Below are 18,229 nucleotides of genomic sequence, written 5' to 3'. Positions count from 1 at the left end.
ATATTAACAATGGTAGGGGTCATAATGCAATAAAATCAGCATTGCTATTTAAATGAATATTCTATTTGATATTTTGTTAACATTGTTATTAATATTTTCATTGCTAGACACAACTAAACTTTGTTTTTTTTTCTTATGGAAAATGGCATTTCTGTCATAACACAAAGCACCCACTAGCATGACCAGTAAATAGGTTGTTTTTTTTTTTTAAGGACTTGATCTAGAAAAGATTTTCACAACAAAGGGATTTTGGTTTGACTTGCAGAACAAAGTCATGTTTTGCCTTTTGATGTTGACTTTGCATGGTCCACTTTTTGACTCATTTTCCCCATGAGTTTTACATGACTCTCACAGGGTAGCAACAAGGAAAGGCTGGGCCCATTTTTATCTGAGGGTAAGCCAATGTTGGGGAAGAAAACAAACTTGCACCTGCCAATGTGAGGGCCAATTTAACGAACCATTTTGTGAAAATGCCAGGAGGCACACTTGTAAGAACAGGAGGCTCCCGACTAAAGCATTTAATTAATGCCTAATGAAGCCAGTCTTGTCTTTGTGTAGTGGCAGTGTGCAGGATTACTCATTGGAGAGCAAGGTAAAGTGGGTCACCGACTCTTAAGATGGGCTCGAACACAAGGAAGATCAGTTTCTCTGCTAGCATGGTCCTTAGGACTAGTCTCCCATATCTTGTCAGGTTAACACCCAGCCTTCCCTTGAGATCATCTTTCTTCTATGCTTATTTTATTGCATGTGGATGAGCAATATGGGAGGAGGAAAAAAGGTTTTGGGCCAAATACTACAGTATGGTTGGAAATGCTTGCCTCATGTAGATTTGGCATAAGAAAATAACTTTTCTGGGAGAGGGCTGGTGGTGCTTGTTGCTTATTAATATGCTGAAATGATCCCCCACCCCCCAAAGTCTAGGATGCTGAAGACTGATTTCGACTGGGTTTTTGGAAAGATTACATTTGGGGGAGGGTAAGAGAAAAACACAACTTACAAATATAAAACTTCCCCCTCCAAGGCTTCCATTTCACATGGATTTTTCAGTTACAAAGGGAATCAAAAGTCTCCCTGACTTTAAATTCTTTCTTCTTGAGAACATAGTGACCATCCATGTAGAATGTATAGGGAATCTATTGTTTAATGTTTTCTAACCTGTGTTGTGTAGCTTTGATGTGTATATCTGACAAATAGATCAAGGCTTACTTGATTTGTGACTGAATATATACATGCACGTATTCCATTATACAGATTTGAACTGGCAAATATATAGGCATATAGATGTACATATATATATATATATATTTATATATAATATGTATATATATATATATGCATGTATGAGCATTTTAAGTTTGAGCATTACTTTTAGGAAAAATCAGAACTCATTTTGAGCTACATTTAGTCATTCTGTGTGACGCTACAAAAGAGAAGCATTTCATTGATAACTGGAGCCTGCCATGAAGTAGGGTACCTGGCTGGGGGTCAGTGTAGTCTACGGTGTAGCCATCCAGCTGCAGAAGTTCCTGAGGCTCGGCCTTTTTCTCTCGGTAACTGCACATGGCAAATGTGTACTGGCTGACCTGCAGAGACGACAGTCAAGTTGGTGTTGGGAGATCCCATTTCATGTGAGCCCATATCCCAAGTAACCCAACTTACTGAACCACCTTTCTTTAGTGTTCCCAGATAAGAATCATACTAATAACAAACAACAGCCACAATAATGTTAACAGCTGACATTGACTTAGCCTACTACAGTTGAGTATATTGAACCTTGAGGTAGATGGGTGAATGAATGGACTCTAGAATAGAAATTCCTTGAGGGAAGGGACTGCTATATTTTGTCTTGGTATCTCTAGTGCCTGGCATACAGTAGATAGATGCTTCAAGAATGCTTGCTGGGTTGAAATAAATTGAACAGTATAAGTATTATTTTCCCTGCTTTCTAGATCATAGGATAAGTCTGTCATAAGGCATGGATATTGACCTTAGTGATAGGTGGATCCGAGTTCAAGTTTTGCCCCTGACCCATACCAGCTGTGTGCCCTTGGTCACACATTTAACCCCTCAGTGTCCCAGGCAACTCTCTAAGAGTCCAAGTTACAAAGGATGTTTCTATTTTCATGGGCAGAGAAAGTTTCTCTCCAGCAACTCCCTTCACCAATGGAACCAACAGGTCCAGTTAAAAAAAAAATTAAATAAACATAGAATTTAGAACCAGAAAGAACTTTAGACATCCGTCTGCTCATTTTACAAATGAGAAAATTATAGCTCAGAAAGATTCAGTGATTCTCCCAAAGTTCCTAGTTTGAGTCCCTAGCAGAGATGCTTTTGTGTCTATCTGGTCCTTCCCTGCCTAGCCCAGTGCCTGGCACATCTGGGGACAGGCTCAGACTTGGGATTTGATCACCACAGTGGACTTCCAGTGTGGAAACTCCATCCACCAACACAGATATGGACAATGGCAGAGAAATGACTGCAGATTCGGACAAGTTGCCTTTTTGGGTCACACAGCTTTCCCTTTTTCTGAATATTCTCTTTGAAAATAAACATCCTTGTGTATTCTTAGGGACCAAAGTGGCCCTTCTGGACTACCAGTCTCTCTAGTTGCTCCTCCAATTAGAATGTATGGTCCTTGAAGGCAGACTTTTTTGTCTTTCTGTAGCTCTTAGCACAATGCCTTGAACATAGAAAGCACTTAATACATTTTTTTCCCATTCATTTATTCATTCATAGGGCACCTAGGTGGTACAGGGAATAGAGAACCAGCCCTGGAGTCAGAAGGACCTGAGTTCAAATACGGCTTCAGACACTTAACACAAATCTAGCCATGTGGCCTTGGGCAAGTCATTTTACCCTAACTGCCTGACCTTCCCCCCTCCAAAAAGAAAAAAAGAAAAATCTAAAAACAAACAAAAAAACCAAAAACCAAAAACCCCCCAAACATATATTCATTCATTTCTATATCTGTCTCTCTGTCTCTGTCTGTCTGTATCTCTCTCTCTCTCTCTCTCTCTCTCTCTCTCTCTCTCTCTCTTTCACACACACAGACACATATATAATTTCCACGTACCATTCTATCTATCTGCCTCACTCCTAAATAGATGTTGAATGCATGTTTATTGAATCACACTGAATTGATAGCACAAGCATTCTTATTCCCATTTCATACATTAAAGGAAGATATCATAGTCACTTAACCTCTCAGAGTCTCAATTTACTCATCTATGAAATGGGCAGATTGAGCAGCATGTCAGCATCTTATTCAATCTGCCCATTTCTTAGGAAATTGAGGATGAGAGGTTAAGTGACTTGCCCAAAGTCTCTGAACTTGAGGACATTCCCCTCGTTATCTTCAGTGCCTAGCAGTGTCTTCATGCACCTATTAGATTTCTCAGTGGATATTTATTGAATTAAACTGATATAGCAAAGCCAGGATTCCAACAGGAATGTGAATTCCTAGGCTTTTTTTTTTTTTCTACCACATTCCCCCAGACTCTCTCCCACCTCCCCAACTGATGGGAGTTTGCCTTCTGGAACAATGATAGGCACAATTATTTAGCTGGCTTACTGCTAATCAGTGGGTTGTGGTCATTGGATGATGAACCTAGAGCTGACAGAGACTTCAGAGGTCATTCAAATCCTTACAGATAAGGAAACGGAGACTCGGAGGGCTGTGACTTGCCCAAGGACACATGGGCAGTAAGTGCTAGTGCCGGGATTTAAACCAGAATCATTTGACTCCAAATCTAGGCATTACCTGCTCCCCCTCCCATTTATTTATGTTCTAATTTTAAAATATGATCTGTGTTGCAGCAGGCAGGCAGACTCCCAGTACTCGGCATGGATCCATAGGTTTTTCTTTTCTTTCTTTTTTTTGAGGAGTGTTTATGTGTTTTGGAAACTCATTCATCTCAGACAAGTGGGGGAATGACACTGTCACAAACAATGTGAACAGAATCGGTAGGTGCCAGTCATATTCAAGAAATCTTCCACCCCCCCCCCCCCACGACCTCAGCAGCGGATGTCATCCCCAATGCTGCAAGTGGCAGCCCTCACTCCTGGAGCCGCCATCTGCATGACACAGCGCATTCAATGTCCAACCTTTGATGGGAGCTTTCGGCTGCTGTAGGGGTCTCTGTCAGTCTCCAAGACTGCCTTCAGGAGCCCATCAAACTTCATCAAGACCCAGATTGGATATTTAGCATTTTAAAACCCCTAGAAGAGCTGAAAGAAGACAATTCCAGAAGCAAAGGATTCTCCCCGCTTCAGGCTAGGAATGTAGAAATCGACTATCAACTCATTTCCAATGTCTCAGTTAAGGTGGGGTCACTGCCCCTGACTCCTGACTTCATTTTATTAGATTAGACATGGACTTGACCTGTGAGAGGAACTCTGACCCACTCCACCTCCCCTCCACTCCATTTCAGCACGCTTGCCAGCTTTGTTTTTGTTCTTTCTTCTTTTTAGATAAAGATGGAGGGTTGGGGAGAGATTCAGTTCCAAGACAGTTAAGTGGATAAGACTTTTTCCTCCTTCAGCCCGGTGTGATTTTTTCTTTTGCAAGGATGTGGGGGCCAAGACGTCCATGGTTGATGAGAAATGATTAGACTTAAGCATAAAGGCCCAGTTTCCGTCTGGATCAATGGGTGGCTGCTGCCCTCTATCGGTCCTCGTTTAATACTTTCCAGAAAAGCAAAGCCCAGAAGCACGGAGCTCTTAGGGGCTTCCTAGCCGTTGTCTTTTAAATCACACCCTTGTAGTTTAGGGGACCAAAGTGACCCTTCCTAGCTACCTCACCTCCTCTTGTCTCCTCCTGTTAAAATGCAAGCTCTTCGGAGGTATGGACTGTCTCTGATTTGTTGTCTTTCCACCTCTAGCTCTTAAACTAACGCCTTGAACATAAAAAAGTTTTTAATAAATGATTTTTTTATTCACTTATTCATTCATTCACCTATCCATCCATTCATCCTAAAATGTTGTTATTCTGGGGAACTAATGCTAAATTTTAATTTTCATTCTTAACTTAGAGAATATCATAGAAAAATTGGCATTTTCAAACAAACAAAGGATTCTACATGGAACTACAGGTTCTATTATGGTTTACTTAAACACATATATTATATATGTAATAAATTCAGTAGCTAGGAGGCACAGTGACTAGAGTTCTAGGCCTGGAGTCAGAAAAAGCCATATACATGAGTTCAAATCAGACCTCAGACACTTACTAGCTGTGTGACCTTGGATAAGTCACTTAACCCTGTCTTCTCGGTTTCCTTATCTGTAAGATGGGCTGAAGAAGGAAATGGCAAACCATGCCAAGAAAGTCCAAAATGGGTCATAAAGAATTGGATATGACTGAAGAATGACTCAACAGCAATAATAAATTCAACCTGTAGCTCTCAAAGCTGTCCTGTTTGTCTGTGCTTCTTTCTATTCATGTCTTTGCATTAAAACACCAAAAAAACCAAAACAAAAAGTGATGCTCTAGTGACCCTTCTTTCTCTGTTTGTGTCCCTTGCTCTCTTCATCTATCTCTGTCTCTGTGACAATTATTACCATAGTTTCTAATTGATCTCCCTGTCTGTAATCCAGTCTCCACACAACTCTCAAAGTAACCTTCCTGAAGGTTCATCCTATCCCCTTGCTTCATCAGCTCCAGTGTTTCAAGGATCCCATTCAAGGTCTTCACAACCAGTGCCTTTCCTACCTTTCTAGTCTTCTTATAAGAGTATACTCTTATACTTTTAAGAGTAAACTTATGGTGGCGCAGTGAATAGAGCACCAGTCCTGGAGTCAGGAGGACTTGAGTTCAAATCTGGCCTCAGACACTTAACACGTACTAGTCATGTGACCTTGGACAAGTCACTTAACCCCAATTACCCTGCCTCCCCTTTCCAAAATGAAGAATATACTTACTTCTCTTATATTCTTCTTATACTCACTCCCTTCTGCACACACTTTGATCCAATCATTTTGTACAACTCACTTTTCTACACATATCACACTCCATCTCAGTCCATGTACCACTTTCTTCAGGAAACCTTTCCTGATCCCTTTGGCTATAGGTGCTCTTCCTCTTAAAAACCATCTTTAATAATTTTGCACATGTTTACATATAGATTTACATCTGTACATACATATGTGTGTATATACGTATCTGTATATATGCTGTCTCTTTCAGTGGAATGTAAAATTGAAGGCAGCAGAATCCATTGTGTCTTTGGACCCATAATACTTAGCACAGTGCCTGGCACAGTCACATAAATGCTTGTTAACTGTCTGGCTGACCTCAGAGGTCACCTAATCCAACTGAACCTGAATGGGAACCCTCATTACCACTTCTCTGATGATTGGTCACCCAACTTTTATTTGAAGACCCCTAATGAGAAGGGCAGAAACCCACAGCCTCATGAGGCAGTTACTTAAATTTTTTGAACTACAAAATCCTTACACCAAATCTACATTTGCTCTTTCTGTATTCATACGTATGGCTTCTGGGTAAAGCAGAGAAAATTTCATTTCTTTTCCATGCGACAGTTATCCATTTGCTAGGTGGCAGCTCTGCAGTCCTCCTGTTCTGAGTCTTCTTTTCTCTAACAAATATTCTCGGTTCCTTCTTATGACCCATATGTGGTCAGTTCATTGACGCCAGGTAGTGTTCATTCCACTTTCCTACATCGACCCTTCTCCTCCTCCATCCCCTTTACTATTTCATAGGAGGAAATTTCAATAATTTACTTCTGATAGGGTTTGGATCTGAGATTTTATTGGTAAAAGGAAGTTTTATATAAAGAAATTCCCTCTACCAATGTGGTCTGCACCTTCTCTATAATTTGAGATCTTTCTGGTGCTCTGAGAAATGCCTGAAGTCACAGAGCCACCATGGGTCAGAAATGAGTTTTGAGACAAGGTCTTCCCAGATTTACTAAGAGCTAGCATTTACGTAGTGCTTTAGGCTTTGACTCATTTGATCCTCACAACAACCCTGTGAGGTAGGTGCAGATGAGGAAACTCAGGCCCAGAGTAAGCCACTTACTTGCCCCAGGACACAATTAGTCCCAATTTAAACAGGTCTTTATGACTCCAACCCCAACACTATGCCCCCTGGCTGCTAGGTTTGAGGGTGGCTCTGTTATCTACCATGCCATATTGCCTTTTGGGGGTTATATTGCTCTAAATCAGTATCTTCACATGGAAAACTGATTCCCCCTGACCCAGCATAGGGGCATCTTCTGTGCCCTGAAGTGGAAATTCAGCTCCTCAACCTGACACCCCAGAAACACCCTACCTCAAAGCAGTGATTAAAAGGAATGTGGATTTCTGAGTCTGAGTTTGGTTCAAGTTCATTCATCCCGTCCCAGTCATTTAGTTATTTAATTTTTAAAAGCAGCATCTTCAATGAAGACTTGTGCATTGCTGCCCCCTTCTGGGGAAATGGCTGAAGTTGTCATTGGCAGGCCAAATGCTGGTAAATTTCCCTGGCTCTGTTAAAAACAATTAGGAGGCTTTTCAGCTTTGGTTTGACAGCCTACATTAGGAAATTAGAAGGATTTAAAGAAATGTATTTTCTCGGAAGAATTCGATGACTCTGAGTAATAGAATACTGGTCTTCAAAGAACTGGAATTACCCAAAGGGCCATGAGGGAATCAGGGTGTAGGCTGTAACTGATTACATTAGGCTTTATTTAGAATGAGTGGTGCAAAGGACACTCCCATAATACACCAAGGAATTGGTGATCTCATTGATACCTTTAGTGATACAGATCTCTGCCTATTCATGCCTGTTCATCCTGAATGACTGTTGTTCATATCATAGGAACATAACTTTAGAGAGGGAAGGGTTCTGGGACACCATGTGGACTGATCTTCTCATTTTACCTAAGAAGAATTTGATCACAGAATTTAAGCCACATGCCCAAAGTCATACATGTACTACATATCAAAAGTGGGACTTGAACCCAGGTTCTCTGACTCCAAAGCCAGGGCTCTTCCCACTGTGTCATATCACAGGCAGTCTACCTAATGTAGCAGAAATAAGCAGGGATCGGGTCTTGATCTATTATAGCCTTGGCATTTGTTTGGGCCCAAAGAAGCTCCTGGTAAGAAAACTCTATCTACCAATGCAGAACAACACATTCCCTGCAACTTAGAGAGTTAGAGTATTGTCTGGGGACAGCAAGAGGCTAAATGACTTGACCAGGGTCACACAGTTGGTATGTGGCAGAGATAGGACTAGTAACAGGGTCTTCTTGACTCCAAGGTTAGATATCTATGTACTAAGCAACACTGTCTCTAGCTCTATGATGTATGGGTCAAAAAATATGGTGGGTTGATCACCTAGCAAAAATGAGAGGCCACTACTGGATAGTCCATCCACATGTACCAATGATATTCATGAAATGTGAAGAGGGCTTGAAAAAGGCTACTAGTACATTGACAAGGTCCCCTAAATAGAATTATGAAAGATTATGGACAGGAGTTGGTGATGATGGGCAGATGTGGGTAGGCTACCATTTGTAGTTTTGAAAGAAATATGCACTTTGATGAGATCATAGATCCATCGGACTATTAAATGTTGGGTGGCAGGATCTCAAGCTACAAGGGCTCTTAGCAAGGAGGTAGTCCAAGCTCCCTTATTTTACAGTGAAGGAATGTGGGCCAGAGAGGATAAATAACTTGACCAATTGACTGGTTATATCAGAGGCAAAGATTTGAGCCCCATATCTCTTGACTCTTGATCCTGGGTTTTGAGCTATATCATTTCCAGAAAAAAAAATCATCTGGTCTGAATTTTTAAGCACTTCTGTTTGTGCATGAGATTTTTTTTAGGATTTTGAACTGGGAGCATTCTTAAGAGATCATCAAATCTAACACCCCACATTTTACAGGAGAAGAAACTAAGCACTAGAAAAGCAAGATGACTTTCCAGTTGACCTGACTCTCTCCTATTTTCCGTCTCTGTGCTCAGAGGGCACTCACACCCTTCACCCTTTCTCCTCTATGTATCTCTACTCATCTTCAAATTTCTACTCGAGTTTCACTTTCTACATGATACCCTCATTTCCCTATAAATATAAATGTTGTCTTCCCTATAAACTATTTGAGGAAAAGGACAATTTCTTTTTTGTCTTTGTATTCCTAGCACTTAGTACATTGTTGTCATTTAATAAGTATTTGCTTAAGGGTTAATAGTCCAAGTTTAAGACCCAAGGTCAGAAATAAGCACATATCTTGGGATTTGAACTCAGATTCTCTGGCTATGAATGTCATGGTACACATCAAATCCACCCATTGGGATATACAAAATTGTTGGTGAATGTTGGTGTTAATAAGGCAGACACTGCAGAATTAATGACTGATCAACTTTGCTCCTTAAAGAGAAGGACAATATTTAAGATCTGGAAGTTAAAATTAGGAATCGACTCTCCTCTTGCTAGGGCTGTTGCCACTCACTGAAGTAACTTTTGCTTTTTGAATCCATGTGTGACCCTGGACAAGTGACAACCTCTTTGTGACTCAGTTTCCTCATCTGTAAAATGAGGGGGTTGGACTAGATAACCCTTAATGTCCTTTTCACTCTAAATCTATGGTTCTATGGTACAATAGACTCTATGTTGGACATGAGTCTATGATCCCATAACGTTGATGGAATATCGATACTATGTTTTAATGGAAAAATTAAATCTCTCACCATATAATTTGAGTACAGGATAAAATGTAGAAAGTTAAAAAAGAAATCTGTTCATTCCTCAATATGAATAAATACAGACATAGTCATCTCAGAGAAAATGGTCAATATTCAATAGAACCATAGAGGAGGAAGGGATGGGGGGAAGAAACAATGTGAAGGACCAGAGATTGTCTGAAATCAGGATTTTTTGTGATCATTTATCTTATTTTAGAGTCACCAGACCTTAGATTTTGAGCTGGAAGGGTCCCCTTAGAGACATCTCATGCAATGTCCTCATTTTACAGGGGAGGAAACCAAGCTGAGAGAGGTTAAATGTCTTCACTTTTATAGGTCTCAGACAAGTGCCCATAATCTAGAGGGCTTCCCCATATCAGGAATTCCACAGGATCATGAAGGACTATGCTTTTGTTTGTATTTTTCAATCACAGGTTCCTAATTCACAAAGAAATGACTACTACCTATTGATGCAGCTTTGCTTCAACCAAAAATACTGAACTTTTGTGACCAGCTTAACATGAGATCTGGCTCCCATCTATGTCCCAATTCATTGCTAAGGGCAGTTTAGTTTTTAACCACAGTTCAAGGTAACTGACATGGACACTGTCATTTTCCTGTGACTGATAACGGGTAATATCATCAGGAAGCAGGGATTTTCCCACAAGCTATAACAGTCAGGATGCTTATAAATCCAGTTTGGAGTTGGGAACCTGGCATTGAATGACTCTATAGAGATAGACACATACACTTTGCTGGTTTTATCTGAATAATAGCTAGCATTTGTACAGCATTTTATGGTTCACAAAGTGCTCAGTGTGTGTAAATGTATGTCTCTCTGTGTGTATATGTATATATACATATATATGTCTGTGTGTGTATGAACAGTCTCTGATACTCACAATTATAAAGGGTAGATATTATCATCCCCATTTTACAGATGAGGAAATGGAGGCAGAGAGAGGTTAAGTGACTTGCTCAGGGTTATACAGCTGGTGTCTGAACTCAGCTCTACCTGACTCTCAGTCCCCCTTTGCCTCCTAGCTGCCTGGAGTGAGGAGATCTAATTTTGAAGATTCCAGCAATCCAGCTTTTGATGAAAATTGTTTTGGACATTTTGCTAGGATGTTAAATTTTTTAAAAGTGTAATAATTTCATAAGAAAATTGTAAATTTCTTTTTGTTGTTGTTTTATCTGGAAACTGTTTTTGTGAAAAATAAGCCAATCTTGAAATATTGACTTATTGATAATCTGAACCTGGAGTAGTACAAAATGTTATTTATTCATTGATGCTAAAATGGAAATAAACACCCCAAAGCTGCTCTATTACACGGACATTTACAAATAATAACTCTCAATCAGCCAGCCCTTCAAAGCTGGGCTAAATCACCACTTCTTTAAGAGGCCTTTCCTGATTCCCAGAGTTGTTACTGCCTTGTCCCATTCACTCTGTATTTCTATCTTGTGAGCATATGTTTCTAAGTAAATATGTGTACATATATGTGCCTATATATACATAAATACATATATATGTTTATATACTTGTTCAGTCATGTCTGACTCTTCATGACCCCATGGACCCTGTCATGCCAGTAATGTTTATGGGGTTTTCTTGGCAAAGATAGGGAGTGCTTTTTCCATTTCCTTCTCCAGTAGATTAAGGAAAACAGAACTTAAGTGACTTGGCCAGGATTGTGACCCTAGTAAATTCAGAAGTTAAGTCACAGAGCTAGTAAATGTCTGAGGCTGGATTTGAACTCAGGTCTTCTTGACTCTGCGTCTTGTGTTCTATCCATTGAGCCATCTAGCTGCCTATATATACCCTCAAATCTTAGTGCAGTTTAACTTTTCATGATAAACTATATGTATTTATCTGTGAATGTGGTATATGTCTTCCAGTAGAATGGAAACTACTTGAGGGCAGGGATTGTTTAAGTTTTGTCTTGGTATCCCCAGCATGTAGAGCAGGAATTCTTAATTTGTGGCCCATAGACCCCTGGGGGTTTGTAGATAGATTCCAAGAGGTCAGTGAATTAAAGGAAAAAAAACCAAACCGCCATTTCAATAATTGTATTTTAATATAATTGGTTTCCTTTGAAATCCCATCAATTTTATTTTACACTTTTCTGAGAAGGGGTCCATAGGTTTCTTCAGACTATCAAAAAAGTCCATGAGGGGAAGAGAATCAGTACTTCTATAGCACCTAATATGTTCCAGGCACTGTGATAAGTGGTTTTTACAAATATCGTCTCACTTGATCCTCATAATGACCATAAAGGGTAGGTATTATTATTATTAACCCATTTTACAGTTGAGGAAACTGAGGTAAACAGAAGCTAAATGACTTGCCCAGTAAGTTCATGACACATGACTTAAAGAATGTTTAGAACTGTGATCTAAAGCAAAGTACCTAGGACAGCACAAGAACTTAATACATGCTTGTCCCAGAAGCAAAACACTCTTGATACATCAAATAATCCATCAAAGACTTCCCAGAGCTGCATCAGCACATATACCACTGATGAAGGAGTCGATATCTATCTTTCTCCTATTGCATTCAGTCTCCCTGTGTTGGATGTTGAGTAAATGACAATAACTTCAGAAAACATTCTCATATATTTTTCTCAAGTTGGAGGACATTGAGGCTTGGGGATGGAATTTGAACCCATGCAAGTCAAAATTGTGTGGCCATAAGATGAAGTCCAATACTGAGATACTATTATTCTAGGAGGACTAGATTCATGGGATGAGAAGATCAAAGACTTGGAGCTAACCATATAGTCCAATCCTTTCATTTGACAAATGAAGAAACTAAGGCTCCAAAGTCTCAATGACTTGCCTAAGAATAGAGTGCTGCCATCACAGACCCAGGTCTTCTTGACTCCTCACCCCAAGACTCATACTCTATCCACTATTCCACACTGCCCCAGTCAAGTTCTAATGTGTGCCATCATTCCCATATCAAGTGGTCTAGGAATCAGAGCTCACTGACTGATACATCAAAGTTATTGGCACATGAATGGATTACACTCAGCCATGCCCTGCCTTGTGATGAAGGGGACCTGTTTCCAGTCAGCCTCAGGGTCATGATCTTCCATAACTTTCAATCTGTTTATCTTGGCTTTGAAGTTAAAATATAAGCTGAGGTTCTGCCATACTGTTTCTATAGACTTTGTATTTGAATGATTCAAGGCTCCAAGTAAGTACCACTGAAGACATGGGAAGTCTCCTACTTGAAAAGAGAACATTATTCTCTCTAAGATTCATTCTGACCTCCACCAAATGTTTGTTCCTTTGTCCCAGCGAGCAACTGGCATTGGTTGGATAAGCCATGTGGCAATCTGAAAGTCACTTGTGAGTGGGCTGATCCAAATGTAAGGAACATGTGGTCAGAGATGATCTGGAAAGCAACACTCAGTGGTGGAAAAAAAAACACTGGGTTTGGAGTCAAGAGGAGTGGGTTCTATGTTCCTTCCCAGCTCCATTTCTGTGGACTCACACAAGTAGTTTAAATTCTTGTTTAAATTCAGTTTCCTCATCTCGTAAGATGAGAATAACTATGAGGAAGTCAGGAAGTCTTCCTGACTTCAATAACCATACAGTTATTGTGGGGATCAAACAAAATATGCCCAGGACTTGGCTAATTTAAATTTCTATAAGAGGCAGCATGGTGTCATGGATAGTGGATTGGGCTGGGAGTCAAAAAGGCCTAGGTTCAGGTCTTGTGGCCGATGATCCATAGCTAGTTGGAAGGCACTTTAGAGGTTGATGGATCCAACTCCTTCATGTTGTAGACAAGGAAACTGAGGCTGAGAGATGGGTAAGTAATCTGCCCAGGGTTACACAGATGACAAAGGTCCAAGGAGGGATTCAACCTCGGGGCTTCCTGATTTCAAGTCTAGCATTGTAGGTATTGGGCCCTTGAGCTGCCTGGCTACATGACCATGAACGTCATTGATCTGTCAGTGTTCTCAGTGACTCTAGGTTATAATTGAGTTGCTGATCTGTATCAATGGAAGGGGATTTATTTTGCAGAAATATTGTTTTTAAATATTTGCATCATAGGTCCAGAATCCTTTAAGTTGTTCAGTTGTGTCTTGACCCCTCATGACCTTGTTTTGGGATTTGCTTGGCAAAGATACTGGAATGGTTTACCATGACCCTCTACAGTTCATTTTACAGATGGAAAACTGAGGCAAAAAGGGTTAAGCTGCCCAAGGTCACATAGCTAGTGTCTGAGGCTGGATTTGAACTTGTGAAGGTGAGTCTTTCTGACTTCAAGCCCAGGGCTTGATCTACTGCACAACCCAACTGGCCATAGACACTTTACCCTAACCAAAAAAAAAAATGCTAGAAAAGTATTAAAACTCAACAATATGTCTTCTCTAAAGTAAATGAAAATGTAGAATGTTAGAATTGGGTCTTGAATATTATCTGGGAAGTCTTTTAAGCAAAGGGTGGATGATCACTTGTTGAGCTGAACATTGTGGGGATTCCTTTTGTCAATGGATTGGCCTTAATGGCCTTTGAGGTCCCTCCCAATTCTCAAATTCTGTGATGGTTCAACTCTATAGTTTTATAGGTGAGGGAGTTGAGACCCAGGGATGCCCAAGTTCACATAGCTCATTAGTATTGGACCTGGGCCTAGGAACCAGAGATCTTACCATGAGCCCAAGGCCCCTTTCTCTATAGCAATGGTTCTACAATTGAATAACTGAGGTGTAAAGGATCACAGCCATTCTGTAGAGTGAATTCACAGACAAATATACTGAGGTTCAAATGAACCACCAATGATTCATGATAGAAATAAAGGTTCAGTCACTGCCATTTTATAAGCATTGTGTCCTATAAGGGCCTGGTCAGCACCACAGCAATAGTAGGTGTTCTCGGACCATACTTGGACAAGCGTGACATTGTTGGTGTTCTATGCGGTATGGCAGAAAGAACACTAGATCTGGAGTCAGGGGACATTGGTTCAAACCCTACCTCTTACACTTTTGAGTGACCTTGGAGAAGTCATTCCCTATCTCTTGACTTTAGTTTCTACCCCTGTAAAGTGAGGAGATTGGACTAAGAGATCTCTAGATTCTCTTCCAGATTTGAATCAATGAACTATGAAGTTGCTATCCATTGTTTGTACCTGCCTGGCTGGTGTGTGTGTGTGTGTGTGTGTGTGTGTGTGTGTGTGTGTGTGTGTGTGAGAGAGAGAGAGATTCTCTGATCATGATACTGACTAATAAGTAAAGTAGCTATTCCCCCTTTTGTGTTTACTGCTACCTACTTTGCTCATTGCAGGTCTTACAATGCCTACTATAAAAATGCCATTTGTGATTAATCATCTACCCTCTCAGTTCTAGTACTTTGAGCAAGAATTTGCACCAAAGGATAATTTTCACAGATTAGAATAAGGACACAAAATGGAGGACTGGCTTTACTTTTTCTATTTTTGGACAGGGTTGGGGGCTGGGAAGGAAGAGTCTGGAGCTGCGATTTCATTGGTATGGCAGAACTGCCAGTATGAAAAGTCCCTCCACTAGCATGGACCAGCAACTTGCCTGCAACCTAATCATAGAGGGGCACTTGGGGAACTGAGAGGACAATTGACTTGCTAGTGGCCATATCAATAGCCTTGTAAGGCTGTTCTTCTAACCTCTAAGTCCTGGTGTCTCACACTTCCTTGATGGTTTTCATCAAGCAACTGAATGAAAATTAAAAAAGAAAAAGATACGTCAGGATGTTTGATCCATAAGAAGCCCAGCACTTGGATATCTGGAAACATTTGAATGATAGATGTGGGGCAGCAGTTGACATGGCCATTCCTTCCTCACTCCTCAAAATTCTAGTAATTTTCATCTGAGGCATCGGTGTATAGCTCAGACCTGGACAGATACTGCTGGTGCTAGTCATCTATTAGAGGGAAGGAAGGAATCGTGGACAAGTTGGGGGAAAATGCTGGATTTGGAGCCAGAGTATCTGAGTTCAAATCCTGATTCCAACGTTTGCTCCCTGAATGACTTTGGGCAGGGTCCTGCAATTCTGTTTCCTTAACTGGAAAATGAAGTAGGGGTGGGGAGTGGAAGGTGGGGGTTTAGCTTTGTTAACCTCCTTTGTCCTTCCTACCTCTTAAAGTGTGATCCAATAAAGAGTCATTGAAAACAAAACACACAGCTATGAGTCAGGAAATTGGACTTCTAATCTGCTCCTAACTAGCTATGTGACCTTAGATATAGAAAACAATAATGGCAACAAAAATATCATTTTAAGGTTTGCAAAGCACTTTTAAAATATTATCTTATTTTATCCTTACAACAGCCCTGGTAGGTAGGTACTGTTATTAGACCCATTTTACAGATGAAACTCATTGTCTTTCCCCCTCAATTCTGGTCCCCTCCCACCTTCCCTATCACTGCAGAGGTCAACACCATCCTCTCAGTCCTTCCGGCTCCCATCTAGTGGTCATGCTGGACACTCCGCCATATCTGCACTGTTGCCATAATCTGTCAGTTCCACCAATAAGTGCCACTTTCTTCGGGAAGTCTTCCCTAAGCCCTCTTTATTCCTGCACCTTCTCTCCTTTAATTATTTCCTATTAATCCTATATGTAACTTGTCTGTATATAATTGGTTGTGTGTTGCTTCCCCCATTAAATTGTGAGCTCCTTGAGGGCAGAGACTGTCTTTTGCCTCTTTTTGTGTTCTCAGAATTTAGCACAGTCCTTGACACATAGTAAATATCTAATAAACGCTTATTAATTGATTGATAAGTCAGACAGAGTGTAAGTGACTTGTCCAGGGTCACAAAGTCAGTAAGTGTCTGAGGCCAGATTTGAACTCAGGTCTTCCTGACTCCAGGTCCAGTTCTCTATCCATTGTGCCACCTGGTGTCCCTGGGCCCTAATTTCCTCACTTGTAGAAGAAGGGATTCCAGCTTGATTAGAGGGTTTTCATCTTTTTTCTTCTATGCCATAGAACTCTTTGGCTTTCTGATGAACTCTTTGGGCCCCTTCTTAGAATAATGTTTTTAAATGTGTAAAATAATATTCATAGGATTAAAATGGAAACCAAAGGTTAACGAAAATAAAGATGTAATTTTTTTCCATCCAAGTTCACATATTCTCCTGAAATTTATCCATGGATCTCTTGGGATCCTGAGGAACTAGGAACCTGAGGACTAGACGGATTTTCCTGATCTGCCACCTGAGGTCTTTACAGGAAAGGAGACATTCAATTAAAAACAAATAGCAGCAACAACAAAATAAACTGTGCACATACTAACGGGAGAGGTCAATTAGCCTCGTGCTGTTACAGATCTCTTTCTTTAGTATTGATCTGATTCAATTTACCCAGCATTTCTTAAGTGCCTGCTATGTACCAGATAGAGTCCTAGGCTCCGGAAACACAAAGCCAAAAGCTGAGATCAGGAATACTTTCTGGTAGGAGGTGATGCCTGAGCTAAGCTTTGGGGAGAGCTGGGGATTTTATGAGGCATAGCTAGGAAGATTTGCCTCATAGGTCTAAGTGACAGCCTGCAGGACACAGAAAGGGGCATGATAGGTTCTTTTAGGGGGATAGCCAGCGAGGCTGGGACAGAGAGCATGTGATGGGGAGTGTCTGTAAATTAAGTCTGGAAAGGTAAGTTGGGGTCAGAGTGTGAAGGGCTTAAAATGTCAAATGGAGGAGTATGCCTTTCTGTGTAGAGTCCAAAACAGGGGATCACTAAGGAGTCTTTAGTGAGGGAATAACGTGCTTTGGCTTCCCAACCATGACTCTAGGCTCAGTTCATTCTTTTGGCAGCTGTGTGGAGGATGAATTTGGGTGGGGGGACAGAAGCAGAGATCACTTAGGAGGCTATGAGGGCTCTAAGTGAGAGGTGATGAGAGCTTGAAATAGGGTTGTGAGCACCAGAGCAGAAATCAGGAAAGGACCAGGGAGGGAGGCAGGAAAAGTCACACAGGGGGAAGGGACAAGACTAGACAAGAAGTGGGTATCCGTAACAACTGGGCTAATCAGATCTGGACCACGTCTCTGTCTCCCTCTGTCTCTATCTCTTTGTCTCTGTCTTTCATTCTCTGTGTCAGTCTCTCTCTGTCTCTGTCCCTTTCTTTGTCTCATGCTCTATCTTCTCTGTCTCTGACTCTCTCTTTCTGTGTCTCTCCATGTCACTGTCTCTTTGTCTCTGTCTCTCTCTTTCTCCTCCCTTGCTGCATTGACACCCACCACCCTGAGACCCTGCTCTCCTGACTCAACTTTAGGAAGGAACCCAGCCCTGCTCCACCTGACACACTTGTTCTCTCTCCAGGCTTCCGATTCCTGATTCTTCTCACTTATTGCACTGGTAAGGTCATTCCTCTCCCCCACTTCCCAATGATGCTGTCTGACATCATTAGGATTTCATCTCCTGTCTTGTGTGCTTGTTTTTATGTCCTCAGCACTTAGCACAATGCCTGGTACACTGTAAGCACTTCTTCTTTTTCCTTCTTCCCTCTCCCTTCCTCCTTTCCTTCCTTCCTTCCTTCCTTCCTTCCTTCCTTCCTTCCTTCCT

The 18,229-nt window shown here is 41.0% G+C and overlaps 1 protein-coding gene across 4 annotated transcripts in view; it reads right to left on the bottom strand.

Annotated features, from left to right (window-relative positions):
• CADPS (calcium dependent secretion activator) overlaps window positions 1-18,229 on the bottom strand; it is a 567,121-nt gene that overhangs the window by 198,269 nt on the left and 350,623 nt on the right. For all 4 annotated transcript variants that reach the window (XM_069084197.1, XM_069084192.1, XM_069084194.1 and 1 more), the window contains exon 10: window positions 1,475-1,583. In XM_069084197.1, coding sequence (XP_068940298.1) covers window positions 1,475-1,583 — 109 coding nt within the window. The remainder of the gene's footprint in view (window positions 1-1,474; window positions 1,584-18,229) is intronic.

The sequence above is a fragment of the Petaurus breviceps genome, unplaced genomic scaffold (assembly GCF_028583685.1).
Source record: "Petaurus breviceps papuanus isolate PSGF00001 unplaced genomic scaffold, PetGlider_PUasm1.0 174, whole genome shotgun sequence".
In the NCBI taxonomy this organism is placed as follows: Eukaryota; Metazoa; Chordata; class Mammalia; order Diprotodontia; family Petauridae; genus Petaurus; species Petaurus breviceps.
This window is presented reverse-complemented; position numbering and strand designations above follow the sequence as displayed.